A 19,845-nucleotide genomic window follows, 5' to 3' on the forward strand; every position below is an offset into this window, starting at 1 on the left:
GTCCAACAACATCTGGCTCCCCCTCTTGTTGTTTGCATGTTACGGTATAGATTTACTAGATGTTCACAACATGTTCTTAATGTATTGATATTGGTAAAGCTATGCCAAGCCTAGTAATGTACAGCAATATTTTCCTTGAATTGGGTTTCATCTTATTCTTCATACCAACACAATTACTAAGCATTACTAATGTTGCCTTTAAAAGGATAGTCTTTTCTCTCTCTTTACTTCCTGCCTCCATATGCAACATCTGGGTCAAGTTTTAAAGTAACTTATCCAGTGTTTTATGCACTCCCACCATGATCCCCTATCTTTCCTCCAATGATGGTATTCATTTAAATGTAACAAACTCTCCTGCCATTGCTAAGCAAATAAATTATATTTTGAAACAGCAGATTAGTTTGTCACATTGCACCATTTGAAACAGAAAATGTATTTTTAATAGGGATAAGCAACTTCAGGTCTAGGGGCTCTTAACACTTCCTATGTTGGGCACATTATCTATTTCACCCCTGGGGGATACAGGAAAATATCTTTTTACACCACATTCCCTTGCGCAGTGAGTCAACATTTAGCCCTTCCATAGCAGGAAAAGTGACACTTGAACCAAAATAGACATTTTATGGCAGATTACCACTGAAGAAAGGGTAAAATTGCTCCTCATCCAATCTGTGTAGCTGTTATCCAAATGCTCATTCCCTATGGCTGCTGCTTACCAAAGAAAATCATGTTGGGGCAGATCCATCATGGATGCCTCTGCAGCATCTAACGTGGTCCTCAGAAGATGAGGAGAACTAGAGAGCAGCTTTGTTGCTGATGGCATAAGTGCAGTGCAGGGTGGAATCAGAAGCCTTGGTATCTTAAGGCGAGCATCCGTGTTGTATGATGAGAGGGGCTGTACTAAGACACAGCTCTTCACCTACTGGAAGATGTTTGGGAGAGGGGAGGTATTGATAGCCAGCCTTTTTAGTTGTGTTAAAAATATCTCACGAGTTGGGAACGTGAGTTTCTGACCAAAATGTTTATAGGTAATAAATTATTTTTAAAACAGAACAAAGAAGAGGTGAGTTCCCTCAGGTGAAGTAGTATTTTAATGCATTGGGCATGGTAGCTGGGATTATTTTTAGACCAGAACCCATAGCATTCTTCACAGTACTGTTCGTCCCTAAGCACATTTGAATGTTATTTCTCTTGAAAATGTTTGGGGAGCGATTGAACGTTTTGAATCGGGCATTGTGTACTGCAGGAAGGGCAGCATTCCAATTAGCAAATTCCATCTGTGTGATGCTCTTTACACAAAAAAAGCATGCGGTGAAAGCTGGGCTTCTTAAGCTGCAAATAAGATGTGAAGCAAGCATTTCCACAGGAAAACTAAGAGTGTGTTGCTGGGGTGGGGTGGGGGTCGGGGAAGCTAAACTAAAAGACAGATAATATGTTCTGAAGTATGCATATCTAGGGTAAAGTAAAGGCCCCTCACAGGTAGTCCTTGCCATTTTAAAAAACCCACAATAATGCATGAGGGCATGGAACCAAACTTCTGCAGCAAAACATGCATTGTGATTGTGTTAGTTAGCTACACAAGTACGCCCAGTCCCAGTTGGTTGCAGAGATAGTCTGCTGTGACTTGGCATTGTATAGAATTGACAAGAAGAGGAAAAAAGTAAGCATATGTCCGTATACATCAGGAGTGAGGGCAATGCAAGGGCCACACTTCCTCTGGGCAAACTTTCAAGAGCCCCATGAGCAGGCAAAAATGAACACAGCAATGAATTACCTCTGTATCATTGTGTGTCTAGTTTCTGCACACATCTCTGTATCCACCGTCCCAACAAGAGGCATTATCAAAATTCAAAGACACAATCCAACCAGCTGAAAGGTGGGTGGGTGGGTTGCCAGTGAGGGAAGTATTATGGGCTGGCTGTGTGTGATGGGGGAATGTCCTGAAGATCAAATGGGGCCATATTTCGCTCCTGCAACTGAGATGTCTCCCTCCATCCCCTGCTGTACATATTTTCTTTTCTCCATACTGTATGTGCTGAAGCTTGTATCTCTGAGTGTTTTGTTAGTGCAATATATGTTCCATGCAGCCCACAAACAAATTTATAAATGGCAGCAAGGTCCTTTACAACAGGAAGGGTTTTCTGTCCCTGTGCTAGACAGTTGAATACTTTTCATGCACTTTCCTCTGTAGTGCTATTGTGCACACTTGCTGAATGTGGGTGTGTCCTGAGCTGTTGGGGATAATGTTCGCAGTGGAAGCACAAACAAGTCAACAAATGGTATTTGTGGATGATTAAACACAGCAGCGGAGCTAAGGCGTTCAAAGGTCATTGATGCCATAAAGGGTAAGCATACTTTTGCCTGCCCTGTTAAGAGATTGTTCTGTATTGTGTTTCCTCCTTACCACTGGAATTGCAGCTGGAACCACGGCAGGTCTGAACCACAAACCAGTTAAGCCAGAGCAAATAGTTTCTAGTGGGTGTAGCATTTTTGAGCATCAGGGCCCTGCAATGTTTTCAAGCTGAATTCTTAGTAAATGTACTCCTGGCTAAAGTGTAGGCGGCAGTGCGTTGGCAACCCTGGCAATGGGCGGGTGAGGAATGTGCAACATTTGCCCTGCCCTTTACACTTCCTGGGCAGCTGTCTAGATTCAGGCAACTTTCAGCCTGTATTTCTTCTCCAACTCTGGTTTGACAAGTGAGTGTTTGTGTGATTTGCCACCACTGCTGTTTGTCAACGTTCCCCTCTGTTAACAAAACTACCAAGTGTCAACAGAAGCACATACTCCAGAAGACTGTGCCGTTCTACAGAGTGATGTGTGTTCTGAGGTTTATAGCAATAAAAGCAATTATCAACTGTAGCAGCCTGTTCGCAGGAAGCAAATGCAGGAAATGTTTAATGGACTGAAAGAAACCTCCAAGCTTCGAATGAATCTCTGCACCTGTTATGTTTTCAGATAATATGATACCTTGAGAGTTAAACTGCTCTACTTCAATTCACATTGAAATCCTTTACCTTGCACCTGAGACACTCTAAAGAAATTAAGGGAATCATAGGTGGTAGCCTTGTATATATTCAGGCATTCTTAGTTGCCAATATCTCTCTAAAGTTGTCTTCTCCTATTCTGGCATTCTTAGGTCATATTACAAACTTTTGTTATTACAAAACGAAGGTCCACTAAAGGGAGTGGTGTGGGTGGTGCTGTGGTCTAAACCACAGAGCCGGCTCCCTCAGCCAGTAAAGCGAGATGAGCGCCGCAACCCCAGAGTCATCCATGACTGGACCTAATGGTCAGGGGTCCCTTTACCTTTAAGGCCCACTAAAGTACTGATCTTAGCTCATCCCTTATTCCAAAACACTTTTATCAGTACCCTTATGTGAGACTTTCTTGGGCTCTTTCTGCTTGTATCCCAAGAGGAAGTAGGTTCTAGGGGAGGGAAAGGAGCCAGAAAAGGCACCACCAGAAGACTGTTAAACTGAAGACATAAAGATATTTTAAAAAAAATCAACCAGCCTTCCTGATCCCGGTATGTTCCAGGTGTTTTGAGCTACAACTCCCATCAGCTGTAGTCAGCATGGGGAATGGTCAGGGATGATTGTAACCCAAAATATGTTTGGTTCACCATGTTGGGAGTAGTTGTGTTACACAGCACTAATGTCTAAATGTCAGTAACCCATCGGAAGAGTTGGATAAGTCTTTTGAGGCCCTCTAGTTCAACCTCCTGCCTCAGTTTCAAGAAATTCCATGCTGAAATATCTCCAACAGATAGCTGCACATCCTCTGCTTGAAAATCTTGAGTGAGATAGAGTCCACCACCCCTTCTAGGTAACTGGTTCCATTGTCACACTGCTGTTGCTGTCAATAAATTTAGAATCAGGGAATTGTAAAGTCAGAAGGACCCAGAGTGTCATCTACTCCAATACCCTGCAGTGCAGGAAAACCTTCAGCCCACACCTATAATCTTTTAACTGAAGCCCATTCATTCTAGTCCTATATGTTTCTATAACCGTTGAAATTAAGCAAGATCCATCTAACTACTGCATATTCCTCTCTTCCCCTGCCCCCCATGGCAACATTTTGTAAATTTATTCATTATTCACTCAGTTCCAATACAGATCACTTTTCACCACAGGAGGTCACATCACAAAATGGTTTGCATTTTTTATGTTTTGTCATCTCTGTCACTGTCTTAACTATTCTAAACCCTGGTTTTAAAAGGGTAATAAGCACAGACATTTTGTATCTTTAGTAAAGGTAAAGGGACCCCTGACTGTTAGGTCCAGTCGGGAACGACTCTGGGGTTGTGGCGCTCATCTCACTTTATTGGCTGAGGGAGCCGGCGTACAGCTTCCGGGTCATGTGGCCAGCCTGACTAAGCCGCTTCTGGTGAACCAGAGCAGCACACAGAAACGCCATTTACCTTCCCACCAGAGCGGTACCTATTTATCTACTTGCACTTTGACGTGCTTTCGAACTGCTAGGTTGGCAGGAGCAGGGACCGAGCAACGGGCGCTCACCCCATCACGGGGATTCGAACCACCAGCCTTCTGATCTTTAGTAAAAGGTAAAGGTAAAGATACCCCTGCCCGTACGGGCCAGTCGTGTCCGACTCTATGGTTGCGCGCTCATCTCGCTTAAGAGGCCGGGAGCCAGCGCTGTCCAGAGACACTTCTGGGTCACGTGTCCAGCGTGACGAAGCTGCTCTAGCGAGCCAGCACCAGCGCAGCACACGGAAACGCCGTTTACCTTCCCGCACTTAGGGGTGCTTTCGAACTGCTAGGTGGGCAGGAGCTGGGACCGAACGACGGGAGCTCACCTCGCCGTGGGGATTCAAACCACCGACCTTGCGATCAGCAAGTCCTAGGCACTGAGGCTTTACCCACAGCGCCACCCGCGTCCCTACTTTTCCCTAAATCAGACTGGGAGGGAACTTTCATCTTGGCACAGTGGTACCTAAGGTTTGCAGGTCTTTCCCCCAAATCCTTCCGTCTGATGGAAGGGGGTGTCTCTGTTTCCTGCAGTTTGTTCACTTAGCCCAGGGATCAGTCTTTCTGTATTTGTCAGCTGTGCACCCCTGTAACTGAGAGAGGCAGCTGAAGCCAGATCAAAAGCAGGTTTGCCAAGGGTCATTAGGAAATAGTAAGTACCGTAAGTGGCTGAACTGGTGAAAGAAGCATGCGACTCCCTTTGGCCGATGCGTAGAGCTGATTGCCCTGATATGTAACTTAATATGAAATGCTTTGCATCCCTCTTCACTATATAAAATGTATGTGCCCAGTTCAGCACCAAGTAAAGGAGGAATTATGTGTCTTTTATATGCTTTGTATAATTCTCCATTTTTAATCATGTGGATGGGCAAAGAGTTATGCTTAGTGTGAAAGTGTGCCCCAGACATGTTGGCTTTGTGATGTTGTCATCGTGAGCTACTTTTTAAAGACAGTGTAAAGATTTAAATGTACTGTCTGGACTTTGAGATTTACTCCCTATTTTATATTGGTTTGAAGTGTTGGACTTTGCCTTCACATGAGGTTTACCATCCCAAATACTATAACTGTGTCTACAGTAGGAGAAATGTGATTTGTGTGTGTGCAAGAGAAAGAGAGGGAGATTTTGAGTTTATAAATTATACCCTTGCAATATCTCTGCTGGCTTTAGATGCAACAGATTAGGGGAAACTGGCCGCAAAAGAAGGCAGAAAATGTGGGAGGAGAGTTACAGTATAGTTGCACACTCTACACACAGGCTCCCCTGGCCTCTCCTTTGCTCAGGTAAAAAATTATGTGCACTGCTAAACTTGCTACCACACAGTGGTCTAGTTAGGCCTTCTCTATCAAAGTTGCATCAATCTTTAGTGCAGCCTGGAGAAAAGCAACTTTGGTTCTTCTCCTTTTTACATAGATGGAATGTCACAGTCAGCTGAGATTAGTGTCTGGGAATTCTGGGCTTCCCACTCATGTGACCATCCGCCTGTTTCTCTCCATGCGCCATAAAGATAATTAGTAATTCTAATGCATGTGTGATGAATACTTAGTCACAAAGCCTTTTTGCCCTCTGAATGCAAAAACCAAAGCCAGCTATTTGTTGTGCTGTTTCTAATAAATGGAGTGTGAGTACCAATGTGCAGCTCTGACTCAGTTAACTACATGCACCTCCAAGCATGGAACTAAATTACAGTGGTACCTCATCTAGCGTCCGCCTCGTCGAGCATCCATTCCGTCGAACGTCCACAGCAAACCCGGAAGTACTGGAATGGGTTACTTCTGGGTTTGCTGCATGCACAGAAGTGCAAACCGCTCCTCGCATGTGCGCAGACACGGCACTTTGCCCAGCGTCTTTTTCGGCCAGCGACCAGGGCTCCGGAACGGATCCTGGTTGCAAAACAAGGTCCCACTGTAATTGTAGAATGCATAAGCTTTTATGGTCCAACATAATAAATTCCCTATGTATGAAAAAGCTCATTTTATAACTCTGCAGATCTTGAGATTGTAGTCTGGAAGTATCCCTCACAATTTTGATTATTTATGATCCATAGGAGTTGAAGGGAGGTAAAGAAACACACACACACAAAATACAAAAGTGGCAGAAGTTCAGGTAATTCCAAATCATGAGAAATTTTTATTTTCTTCCTTGGTCTTAACATTTATTATGTGCTCCAGTGTTTGAAAATGATCGTTATGTTTTAGTCCACATCTGCTGTAAAATTTGGGGCATGGCCATTGTGAAAAGTTGAGTTATGCTGCCACAGAAATATTAGTTAATGTTTGAAACATATAAACTGCCCTAATCCCTGTTTTCTGCAGGTGGATTTTTTTGGTCCAGGAAATTCTCCTTTGTTTCTAATGCCCTTTCTGAGACTCGCCTCTTGACTGAACATACTTTCTAATGAATGAAGATTGGTTTATTTAAAAAAAATTAAGCAGCAATTTCAAAAAGGAAACACTGTTAAGACTTAGTCTTCCCCTGCATTTTTTTTTAACCACTGAAAGTTTTTGGTATACAAGGTGTGCTTTTAAAGGCCAGCCCCTCACTCTCAGCCTGAACTTCCTCACAGAGCTGTTATGAGGATAACATGGGAAGGAGGAGATTCTGTATTTAAACCACCATGAGCCCCTTGCAGAAAAGGTGGGGTGTTAGTAGCCACTGCTGCTACTATACACTTCCTAGTTGGATCTGTATGTGTCCTGGTTGTACTCTACTACAGCACTGCACCAGTGGCCCTTCTTTATAATTAGGGCAATTGCTTCACTTTCTGATTCCAGCCAATTGGGACCATGCCAGTATGGAGCCAATCATGTGTAGCTGTATACGAAAGTCACAGCTCTTGAAGGGGGAGAGGAATGAATATTGGCCTCTTGCCGACAAAGCAACTGGGCAGAAACATTTGTCTTCGCATGGTGTGCTGGCAGAAAACTGCTCACCAGAACAGCATAGAAAGGCAAGAATACCAATCTGATTACGACCTGTAAAAAGAGCAAAAAGTGGACAGTGTCCTTTTTGGGGAACACTGATTTATGTGAAATCCGCACACACCAGTTTTGGCTCATCGGTAATAAGAACAGGTAGGGAAAGTATATACTAGGGGTGGGGGGTGGGGAATGTTAACTCTTGCATATAAGCATTATTTTGAAAGCAAATTAATAGGAACTGTACACTTGATTGAAGATAATGATATACCAGTGTAACAACTCGGAAAAGCATAAAACTAGTTTTTGTACTGTTGGGTATGCAAAAAACACTTTGGAGATCTTGCAGGAAAGTGAATTGCAAAGAGAGTTGTGATAAGAAGTTGGGAGAGTTTCTGTTTCTAGAACTGCATTTTATGAAATTAGTAACAGCACCCTCGTTTGCACATCGCATTGAAACATAGTTAGAAACAAACCTTGGTTTAACTTGAGTGAGCAGCATGATAGGCAGAACTTACTGCTGTGTGCCTTTTCCCACTCCTGTTCCCACATCATTGGGGAAACAAGCCAGTGGTTTACTCTCTCCCTTCCCACTGCAGTCATTTGTGGCAGGAGAAAAATGAACAAGCCCCTCCCACCCTCCCCATGCCCCCTTCTTCTGCCTTGACTGGCGTAAGCTGGCAGGGTTTTCGAACTGGTGGTTTTGCCTCAAAGGAATTCTTCCCCCTTCTCAGCTTCCATAGGATTGCTCTGTAAATATTCCAGTGCAAATACTTTTGGCTATTGGAATCTGAGATCAGCTTTGAGATCTTATGCAGTATGTAAAATTAACCGGGCGCACTGTAGATTACTTAATTAATATGTCAGACATGGTAAATCAGATTCCCAGTTACTTTACGGCACCATAACATTTACCAATTCATTTACCCCCAGAACATATTCATAGGGAGAAGACTGTCAGTGCCATTTTTAAGTAAAAACTGCTGTTGTAAACTGTCTGTACACGTGTGTGTGTGTGGGGGGGAATAGTCTGATTTTCCTTCTAGATTGAGCATGGTCTTGCGAATGGCACAGCTGGGGTGGCTGCCCATATTCTAGTCCAGCTGATCTCTATCAAAGGCTTCCACAAGAAATCTTACAGATTGTTAGAGTCCCCAGCTTCAGGTTGAGCTGGGATTTTTAAAATTCACATGGGACACTAAAATATGCTTTGGTTCCTCAGTCCTCTTGTACAGCTAGAAGCAGGGACATTGGTAGAGTTAATCTTGCTTTCCATGAAACCTGCCTTGTTATACAAAAACCAAACATTGTGTTGTAAATTAATTCTGGCCAGTTACTTAACAAGCCAACTTCAAATCATAGGTTATGAAGCTAGCTTGTTAAACTAAGCAGATTTAAACACACAGACAGACAGACAGACAGACAGACAGACAAACTAGAGAACCTGGTTTAACTGTAGTGCTAATCTGGGTATCCTTAAACTCTGCCAAAGGCGTCCTTGTGACAATGAAGGAGAGGGGAGGTAGCTCTTTCCTGCTTTTCTTTGCAATGTTAAACCATGGTTTAGCATCATGTGTGAATGCAGCCGTTTAAGCACCCTTTTTTGCTTTATCTTTATGAATCTCCAGTCTTAACATAAATATTGCTAGACCCTTCTGATTTGGTATTAAAGCTCATGTTTAGGTCCTTAGACCAAGAGTAGAAAAAGATGTGTGTGTTGTGTTATGTGGGTGAAATGTTTTAAAAGGAAGGGATGCCAAAATTCTGGGGCGGTGGGGGATTCTACATAACTGTGGACAACAGTTCATAACTTAGAAAACTTTGAGGCACATGACTTTGATTTTTTTTTTAAAATGAAAAGTTGAGAGTGTTAATGTAATTATAAATTATGGTTTTTAGAATTTGTCTTAGAAGGTGGAGTGGTCTTTGCTGTTTCACATTCCCTGGTAAATATGGACTCTGTTACTAAATATTTGAATTGGCATATTCGCTTCTAATACTGATGGGTATAGTAATACAATGTTCTTACAATGTCATGATTCATTAGATTCTACTTACGTAGCTCTTGGTATGCCCAATCCCTTACGTTCCCTTGCTGTTTAAGTTTTGTGAGGTATTAAAGGAATTAAACAAAAATCTTTCTAATGCAACTTAAGGTGGTCAAAATAAAGTCATTGAGTAAGGATGTGTGTATATTTAACAGCAACCTTTGGACTCGTAGACTCTGTGCATATATTTCATGCTAATTAATTCATACTCATTAAGTCTAGTTCTGGTTTTGCTTGCATAACACTGGTTTAAATAGTACATAAACCGGAGTGGCAGGCATGTAAATAATGGTAGAAAACAATCCAAAATATGTGATGGAAGATTGAATCTTCCTATGGCCTGGAGAAACTCCTGTAGTTTTTGCACCATAAACTAAGTGTTCTAATTTAGTTTAGGCTTCCTCTTCAAACCTAACCTCCCACCCACCCCGCCTTTCTGGTTGAATGTTAAAGATGTGCCATAACTTGTATTTCTGATACTACGTAAAAGCTGTTTGTCCTAGCCGAATAATGCAATGTTGGTACTTTGGGGTGTGCATGCTGGAATTTATATTTGTTACGTAAGGAGAACGTATGACTCCCCTCATAAGTATTTGTTTAAACAATAAAGAAAGCAAATATACTGAAAAGCTGGGAGGGTTCTGCCCAGATAGAATTAACAGGAAGCCAAGGGTTTTAAACTTTGTTTCCTACATAATAGATCTACACTCTCTTGAGGATTTAAGTTGGTTTTAATGTAACCAGTGTATACTTGGATAGAATCAAAACAAGTTGTCCCATAATTTGAAGGATGACTTTTCTCTTAAAATCACATGGAGCCTATCATGGGTAAATCTGGCTGCTGGAATAATCCCCCTTCATCCGCTTGTGCCCTTCTTTTCTGGACTCGCAATTCAATAATTGGAATGGGTGGAGAAATACAGCTTTTGGCACTCATATATGCAATTATACAAGCACACAAGAGCGAAATTGTAGGTCTTGGTAAATAATAATTCTGTGTGTCGGGGAGTCAGCATTAACAATGTAGCAAAACCATGGAGGGATATCTCAAAATATTGTGGGGAAGAGGTGACAGTAGTAGCTCTGTGTGCACAGAATCCTAGAGTTGGGAGGGACCCCGAAGGACATCTAGTCCAACCCCCTGCAATGAAGGAATCTCAACTAGATTATACATGAGAAGGCCATCCAACCTCTGCTTAAAAACCTCCAAGGAAGGAGAATCTGCCACCTTTTGTGGAAGTGTGTTCCACTGTCAAACAGCTCTTACTGTCAGAAAGTTCTTCCTGTTGTTTAGTCAGAATCTCCCTTCTTGCAACTTGAATCCATCGGTTTGGGTCCTGGCCTGTGGAACAGATGAAAACAAGCTTGAAGAGGGCTATAATATCTCCTCTCAGTCTCCTCTTTACCAGCAGGATTTTATGGGCTTAGTAGACTGCATGCGGATCAGCCCCTTCACCCAATTTAATAATAATAATAATAATAATAATAATAATAATAATAATAATAATAATAATAATAAATTTTATTTATACCCCGCCCTCCCCGGCCAGAGCCAGGCTCAGGGCAGCTAACACCAATAAAATCACAGTAAAAACATAATAGGGGAAAAAGAGAGGGGGGGAGGGAAACACAATTTAAAATACAGCCTCATTTTAAAGTAGCCGATAAATCAAGACCATAAGGGGAGCGAAACATAAGAGTCAGACCGAGTCCAAACCAAAGGCCTGGTGGAACAGCTCTCTCTTGCAGGTCCTGCGGAAAAATATCAAATCCCGCAGGGCCCTAGTCTCTTTTGACAGAGCGTTCCAGCAAGTCGGGGCCAGTACTGAAAAGGCCCTGGTCCTAGTTGAGAGCAATCTAACCACTTTGCAACCTGGGACCTCCAAAATGTTGTCATTTGTGGACCTTAAGGTCCTCCATGGGGCATACCAGGAGAGGTGGTCCCATAAGTATGTGGGTCCTAGGCCGCATAGGGCTTTAAAGGTGAAAACCAGAAGAGAGCACAATTTTGCATAGGTTTTGCATTATATGCAAATATATGTCGTCTTTCACAGGGCCTCAAAGATAAACCTCTCACAAGCAATAAGAATGTGAACAGGTGAGGCTTTTCTCAATTATAGTTTCATAGTACAAAATACTTTAACCCATTCTATTTCCGCCTACCACCTGGCTGTTAGAGCTAGAAGAGCACTGTTCTCCCCAAGTGCCAACTCTAAGCCGTTCAAAGAACTCAAGTTTCATGAGTTGCAAACCAGGTAGGTTACACTAAGTCAGGGGTAGTGAGCCTTTTGGGCTCCACACGCCAGATCATTATGAGATCCTAGCTTTGTAGGTCAAACTTGACATGTGGGCAGGGTCTGGCATCACTCTGATTGAGGGCTTGAGGCCTTTTTTGGTGCTTTAAAGTGACTTGCTCATGCAGCAGATCCAGCTGGCTTGGCTCTACTGCCCATCAGCTGATGGGTGGTAATGCTGAAGTCTACTTTCTGCAGGCACTGGCTGCACAAGTGAGTTCCTGCAAGGAACTTGCCAGCACATCCAGTTTAGCTGATGGGTGATAAGCCAAAGACATACTTTTCAGGCTCCTGATTGTATTCTGGCAGCTGTACCTCCCCCTGCCCCACACATGATCAAGTTTGAGGCAGGTGGGCATGGAAAACAGCCAGAGATTCTGCACCCTTACCGTATCTCTTTCCTCAGTTTGATCTTAGACTGGCAATACCACACTCAGTGGAAGATCAGACCCAGTATTTCACATCGTGGTTGGGGCTGAGTCAGTGCGGCAAGAGATCAAAAAGCATTTAATATTTATAGCAAGATTCAGATGCCCATACTTGGATAAATTCAAGAGTAAACTGTTAAGAAGTAAGCAGTATAATTGAAAAGCATTGTTGTGGTTATTCATCCTCTTCCTGATAACTACAACAGTGTTATCTGCACAGGTCAGACAACTGCTCATTCCCCAACCCCTTCTTTTTTGTTAACAAAAGGGACTTGAGTCTTTGACATGAATGCCCCTTTTTGTGTTTATAGGATCAGGAACAGCCCACTGCAAGAATACATCCATTCTCCTCCCCCCCATGGGAGGAAATAAGTTAATCACATGCTGCATTTGTAGCTGCATTTCCCAACGAAAGAAAAAAGAAAAAAGAAAAAAGAAAAAAGAAAAAAGAAAAAAGAAAGAAAGAAAGAAAGAAAGAAAGAAAGAAAGAGGGAGGGAGAGGGAAGTCCCAATATGCCAAGAGACTTGATGGCAACATCGGTCTGCACTGCAGGGTTGTCATATACGTTTAGGGCCCCACCCTGGGCCGGCAAAACATTAGTATAGCAACACTGAGCTACTTTGCACGACTGATGTAACCCATGATTTACCCACCACAGCCATTTCTCCCTCCCCCCCAAAGTATGGTATTATAATGATGGTTTTTATTTGCATTTTATTTGATTTTATAAGTTCAAAGCAGAGTAATTTGGTGTGTGTGTGTGTGACATTAACATATGAGAGTGCTGGAGGTGAATTAGTTAAACAGGTTACCCAATCAGAACCCAGGGGGGTGGAGTCAGAGAGACTATAAAACCAGCTCTGAGAGGGGCGAAGGGAGGAGTTCATTGGGAGGTCGGTTGGAGTGGGAGTGAATTGGGATAGAGTTTGTGGGGAGGTTGAGTTAGTGTAGCCAAATAAGTTGAGTCAGGAACAGTTAGGAGCTAGGAAGACAAGTAAATATCTGAGAGGTGGTTTAGTGAGGGAGAGCAGGTAGCGGAAGTTGCTTGGAGAAACAAGATTCCTAGATCATTTAAAGTTATCTGTAGCATTTATCACTCACAGCTCTGACATTGCTTTTTGGCCAAAAGAAGTTGGTTTTATAAGGGTTAAAAACCCATGAAGTCGGGTTGTGGTTCCCCAGTCAGTACAAGGTTCTAGCGGATTATAGAATAGATTGGTGCAAAGTAAAAGAATTCAGGGTTGTTGATCAAGGCGCTCAGTTAACTTCCCAGTTGCCACTTAGTAATCGGGCAAATGATGCAAATATATCTGAAGAATACACTGCTCCAATGAGGCGAAATGAATGTGAAATCAAATATCTAGTGCTGCTAAGTAAAATTCTGAGTATCTAGTATTATTTGTGTTAAATCATTAAACCCAGAGTTATTAACACCTAAGGGTCTAGCCCAGAGTTTGCCAACTCAGAGCCCCAGATTTTGAACTATTTTTTAAAGCCAATCTGTAACTTTACCTATTTATTAAACCTAGTGGAGGAAATCAGAGCTGCAAATTGTGAGACATTTGGACACCAAGGCTATAGGAATCCCTGTGGCCCCCAAGAGCTGCTGTTTTCGCATCCCTTCTTGTGCACCTTTCCTGCATCTGTCTCATTTCCTAGGCAGAAATTCAACAGGTTAAACCTTTCCTCATATGTATATAAAATTATGGAAAAAATTCACTGCTATTGTACTTTTTCTAATTTTGTGTTATGCCGTGCCACCCATGGCAGATGTTTTGTGAGTGGTGCCCCCAGCGCTGCCTCAAAATCCAAAAAGATTGGTGACTCTTGATGTTGCCCCTACACAGCAATTCCATATTTAACCAGGGCGATGGTGGATGAAACAAGAGTATGTGCCACGTTTCGTAGGAAGGGTTGACACTGTTGATATATTTCACTGGAAGTTCTCCCTTGCTATTGCCTTCAGATATCTCTTTCCTCCCATTATGCTATTCTTGAAGCACCTAGCCGAAGAGCAGGCACTTTAAAAGCTTTGGATTGCTTATGTCACAATCATAGACATGTATATTTGCATTCTGTTTCCCTTCCTGGGTGCTATTTTTACTAGGTATCTTTTGGAATGTACGGGCAGAAATTCTTTGGCCACTTTGGATGACGGGGTTTGACGTGGACCAGCCAGACGCTGTCATAAGTACACATGTAATTTAAACAAAAAAGTGAGGACACGAACTGCAAAGTCTCCCTGTAGCTTTCGGTGCATGACTCAAGCAGCTGGCCGAGAGCAGGTGTAGTTAAGTCAGTGCTAAACCACACCTATGTTTTCCAGCTTGCCCAATGAAAACCACACATTTGTGCTGTGCCTTTTTGCTCTTGCCTTTCATTTGCTTTTCCTCGTATTAGCTTGCTCGGTAACCAAAGCCAGATTCCAGGTGCATTATTCTATGATCAATCTGTAATCATAGAAACAGAGTTCCTTCTCTTAATTCCTCCGTTGCCAACCATTTCTGGGTGGGTGAATGTCAGTAGCTGTAGTTATTTTTAAATGTGAGAGGTGAGGCTTGTCATGCAAAGCTGAAAAGAGGGCGTTTGTTTGCAGAGCTGACATCAAAGTGTAGATTGCTGCTTACTGGCTGAGCATTTTTGCTTTTGTACCTGCTAATCTTTAACGTGGTCTGTCAGTCACAGAGACCATTGCTTAACCAGCGGATTCATATGAAATATTGCTAGCATTTATGATCCAGAAGATTGGCATTCTGTTTCTCCGCATACTGGACTTTGAAACTTCGGCTAAGCAGCTTGCAATCCTTTGCTTCACGTTGCTCAACTAAGCAATTGCTTTCCACTTCTCTTCACAGGATAATATAAATGTGTTTTTGAAAGCTTGTGAAAATCTTGGATTAAAGGAAGCTCAGCTTTTTCATCCTGGTGACCTTCAAGATCTATCTAATCGAGTTACTGTCAAGTAAGTATCCTGTGTTTTTATCAGTTGACTTTTAAGAATATTCAAATGTGACTTCTGTGGTGCTGCTGTTCATGTATATAGGGATTTTATATAATGTTTCCTTTGTCTGTTCAGTGTGGAAGCTGTAAGACTTCTTTAGATCTTCAAGCCTGTAAAAGCTGGGATTTGATTTGCGTCCATTTTTCTGGAGCAACTACCTTGGTACATTTTGTTTTTAAGTATTTGCTGACATTTAAAATGTGCCAAGCTGCTTTACTAATTAATGGCTGCATCGCTTGAAGATGCAAAGTTGAATGTTCAACAGTTGTTAAATGTGAAAGTAAAAATGGAAGCCTTCACTATAAGCTTGTAATTACCAGAAGGGTACTCTCTCTGTGTGTTTGCTATGCATGCATGTACCCACCTTTGGTCTCGCATTCAGATCTTGAAATCTCCTAACTGGAGAACTGAACCCAAGGGACATACTGTGTTGCCTGTGGATATTCTGCTAAAATGTTGTGTGATACATTACTAACAGAGGTAATATTGTGTAGTGCAGAGTTGGGCAGACTGCAGGCTTGTCATATATCTACTTTGCTTGTTTTTAACTAAACAATACCCCACCCCCAAGATTTAACAACCAGGTGCAAAGGACATAGATTTAGAATAAAGGAACTGGGTGCTTCTGAGCATATGCGGAGCCTAGGAACTTTTCAGCACCTGAACTGAACTTGTAGTCCTTTCATGAAAAAACTCCACTGTTACCCCAAGCTTTCTTCTCTTCAGCTACCTAATTCAAGATGAGGAAGAAGCATTTTTTTTTAAAAAAATGACATTGTTAAACAATTGTTCACAGAAATCCCTGGTGAGCCACTGCAGGTTACCCAGAGATCTACCAGAAGGTTCTGATCTGCCCAGCCTTGTTAAAGTGACTAAGATTATGTGTTGTGAACTTAGAAGTCCTTGATTCCATTTTTCCTAAGCAGTTCATTGATCAAAGGTTGTGTTAAGCTACTAAATCTTGGCCACAGTGACCCATCTGTAATATCAGGTTGATAACAGTGCCCTGCCATAAAAGCTGATGTATGAATTACTGAAAACAATATATATGAAGCATTTGAGAGTGTTGAGAGTACCATATAATAATGACAATAATAAAGAATAATTTCATTATTCCTGAGGGCAGTCTTTCTCACTATTAGAATAGGTTTGAGAAGTCTTAGTGTGTGCAGTATCAGAGAGAAACTATTCTCATGAAAAGGAAAGCTAAGTACAGTGTGTTCAGGCTATGTATAATTGCTATTATTATAGTCTGTTTCATGAGATAATATAAATGTTAGGTCTTGAACAAATTATTCATTGCTTTCTATAATCTTGGAACTGCCAGAGCTTGCTTTACTATACGGCCAGGAGTTTCACTGAAGACAAAGTCCTTAAAACGTTGCCAAGAATTTTGTCGTTAACAAGTGTTACTAAGGTAAATACAGCATACAGGAAGTGTTTCCTGGGCTGTTAACCTGTGCTAGTGGTTACAGGTTGTGGAGAAGTAGGTAGGGCAGTAATCAACAAGGCAAGAATGCAAGGATTCAGAGAAACCTTTACCCTTGGTCTTTCAGGCCATTTGAGAAGGGCAATATGCGTGTAAATGCAGTTGCCAAGAATGTTAGTTTAAGAATGGTAAACACTGTTGTGAAATCAGCATTACTAAGCCTGCAGCAACCTGAATACGAATCAAAACTAGCGCTGCAAAAAACCATTTTGTTGATCGATCGGATGATATGTGTAAGAGGTAATCTCCAGGTGGCCAACCAAGAGAGACTATTGTGCAGGTTCCTGTTCTGAAGGTTGGCTCTCTCTGCTGTAAAGGCAAAGCAACGATTCTGCAGACAAACTCCCTGACTCCTCTGGAGGCAGTGAATGGGACTGTTCCCTCCATCAGCCTTCCTGGGTCTTGGAGTGGCCCATTCTGAAAAGCATCCTGGTAGTGGTGGAAGATGCATTGTGTTCATTCCTCTTTAGCAAAGGGTTTCCCAAACCTCGTGAGTTCATTGACCCCTTGATAAGCTTATAAAGCTGTCATCGACACTAACCCAAATGTAAATGAAATTAAGTCAAGAAATAACCTCCATTCCTCACTGGCAATGAAGGTGTACTCTATACATGTCCATGCCCTTTCTTTCCGAGGCTCATAGTTCCCAGTTATTATTATTTTTTGAACTGTGTCCTGTAATTACGACTCACCCATTAAAGCGGTGGGCGGGGTTTGCGACCTGGCGCGGGCTTCCTGAGCCTGGGTGACACCCCCCTTTTTGCTTGCTGGCCATCGCTACGCCCCCTCCCTGGCTAGCCAATCAGCTGCTGGCCTGGGGGCGGAGCAAGGGCCAGGTAGGGAAGGCTCCAGCCGACCACTTCTCCCTTTCAGTCTCTGGGTCTTTATTCACCCCTTCACAGACCCATTGACACTAGGGGGTCAATATCAACCACTTTAGGAAGCCCTGCTCTAACAGGAGCAGACTAGGAAAAGGCACATCCTTCTAACTCTGCCGCAAATGCTGTAGAACTGTCCCTTGTGTTTTCTGTTGTCCCACATCCCAAAGAGGGATGAGTTCTGTTACCTCAGCTGTGATTGTCTGGCTGGCTGATTTATCTCTTCCCCCACCTTCTGTGTGTGTGTAGGCAGGAGAGTGAGGGGAAACCAAGCTTGGTCTCTGTCATGATATAGATGCTGCCCTTGGGTCCAGAGTCTCTGTCTCCCCACCTGGAGCTTTAAGTATGGAGAATAGAAAGGAAGCAGCTACCATTGATGCCAGCCCATAGCTTGGCAGTAATGGCAATTGCCCCTCCTTCCTGCTGTGTCATGTCTTCTAGGACTTGAAGAGAAATGGAGATCTTCAGGAGTAGGGGGTGGAGGGGAGACTCAGATGAATGGATTGGGGGTGGATGATTGACTTTCGCCTGATTATTTGCAAGGTTTCCCTGGATTCCTTTAAATAAAGTTATAGGAGTTTTCCCTTGTCAAGAAATGTTATGATACCCCTTCCACTACCACACAAACATTGTATATCGTCATGAATCCTGTGGCCAACATTGTGGCACTTGTCACAGTGGCCTAATGGAACTTCTAATGGATTCTGTTCATTAATAGTAAAGCTGAGTTCAGTTAATAAACATTTTGTGATTTACTGTTTGTGTACCCGGTTCCTTTTAGGTTTGCAAAGGTATTGATTAGCTTCCTAAAAACAAAAATATACTGCAGGAAAGCAACAATAAACCACACCACCCCTACAGTCTACAGTGGTTGTTTTCCTGCTGGAAGGTGACATGAGCTCATCTTCAGCTATAGTCACTAGGATATGTAATAAACTGAAACTGAGATCAGATAGCTTAAAAGGAAACAGTTGTGCAAGATATTCCTTAAAACTATAAGCATGAACTCTAGTCCAAAATGAGCAACAGGGATATGTAGTAATTGGCAGTGAAATTAATGGTGGAATGGTAGCTCAATTTGAGAACTGCTGTTATCATTTTGGTATCTCTTACAGTTCTTGGAGTAAGAACTAACAGACATTATGATGAGCTCGACATCAGACTCACAAATAAATATTATTTTCTTCATTAGTTAAGCTGATTTATAATTACAGCAAACAATGTCTAGTAGCTGCTATCAAATGCAAAACAACAACAACAATGCACTACAATTAACAATTAATGATTTGTGCAAAGATTGTTTGCACAACCCGGACAAAGGCAAATAAATATATAATCAGCAGTGGACTAGTCCCAACAGGAGACAATTACCTTCAGTTATTGACAGATCATACTATCAATGAAAGCATCATCACCCAAGGGACACTACCTCCTGAGAAGATTCTTTGTCCTGGTCCAAGAGAAACAAAAGCACTATCACAGCTCCCATTAACTTAATTAGAATTTGCCCAGCATCATGATGTATGTATGAGAAGTCGTGTAAGAAAATGACATGTCTGTTTCTCTTAATTGGAGCTTTCAAGCATGTCACAAACCTGTCTGGTGTTCAGCTTTAAATCATGATTTAAATTGGAGGGAGGGACAATTACATACAAAATACCCATTTTAGAGTAACACCACATCCAAACCATACTTTTAAACATTCTTATACACCTCTAACAGTTATGGCTACCCCCAATTAATCCTATGAACTGTAGTTTGTAAAGGGTGCTGAGAGTTTTTAGGAGAGTGTTAACCAATATCAGTTCACAGTACTTTACACAGTACACTTTTCATAAGTGCGTTTAAGCATATAAAGGAACATTAGACTTAGGAATTTAAGTTGAACGTTTCTTATGAGACAAACATTGTTTTCTTAAACTAGTGTTTGCAAGTATATTTGTAGCGGGTTGTTCATAATGGTGTTCAGAACCAGTTATTTTCGGCTTCAAAGAATCTTCAGTGCAGCTGTGAGTTTCAGCGTAGAGGCTAAAGGCAGGACTCCTTTCTAAATGCTACCTAAGCAGGTAGTTATGTTTGGAGAGTTGGGTGGCAAACAGCTAATGTATATTCTCAACCCCTGAAGAGGAGATTGAGAACTTCTACACCAATTGCTGCCTTTTCCAGCATTAGGATTGGAACTATATAAACACTGAAATTCAGTAAGTATGTGTTTAGTCATTTGGGAGAATGCCTAGATTTTGAACTACTGAAAATAGTGTATAATTATTTTATTGGGACATGTTTTCTGCACGGTGGGTGG

General features: G+C 42.1%; 2 protein-coding genes across 43 annotated transcripts in view; one reads left to right on the forward strand and one right to left on the reverse strand.

Annotated features, from left to right (window-relative positions):
• LOC310844094 (mediator of RNA polymerase II transcription subunit 22-like) overlaps nucleotides 1–19,845 on the reverse strand; it is a 304,807-nt gene that overhangs the window by 95,895 nt on the left and 189,067 nt on the right. The window lies entirely within an intron of this gene.
• The window catches only part of LMO7 (LIM domain 7), a 148,623-nt gene that overhangs the window by 54,673 nt on the left and 74,105 nt on the right, over nucleotides 1–19,845 (forward strand). For 35 of the 42 annotated variants that reach the window (XM_083737727.1, XM_083737729.1, XM_083737733.1 and 32 more), the window contains exon 5: nucleotides 15,031–15,137. In XM_083737727.1, coding sequence (XP_083593853.1) covers nucleotides 15,031–15,137 — 107 coding nt within the window. Of the gene's footprint in view, nucleotides 1–14,523; nucleotides 14,727–15,030; nucleotides 15,138–19,845 lie in introns of those variants that run through there. The other 7 variants (XM_083737720.1, XM_083737722.1, XM_083737723.1 and 4 more) reach the window with 4 other exon arrangements.

The sequence above is a fragment of the Podarcis gaigeae genome (assembly GCF_964106915.1).
Source record: "Podarcis gaigeae genome assembly, chromosome: 4".
Classification (NCBI taxonomy): Eukaryota; Metazoa; Chordata; class Lepidosauria; order Squamata; family Lacertidae; genus Podarcis; species Podarcis gaigeae.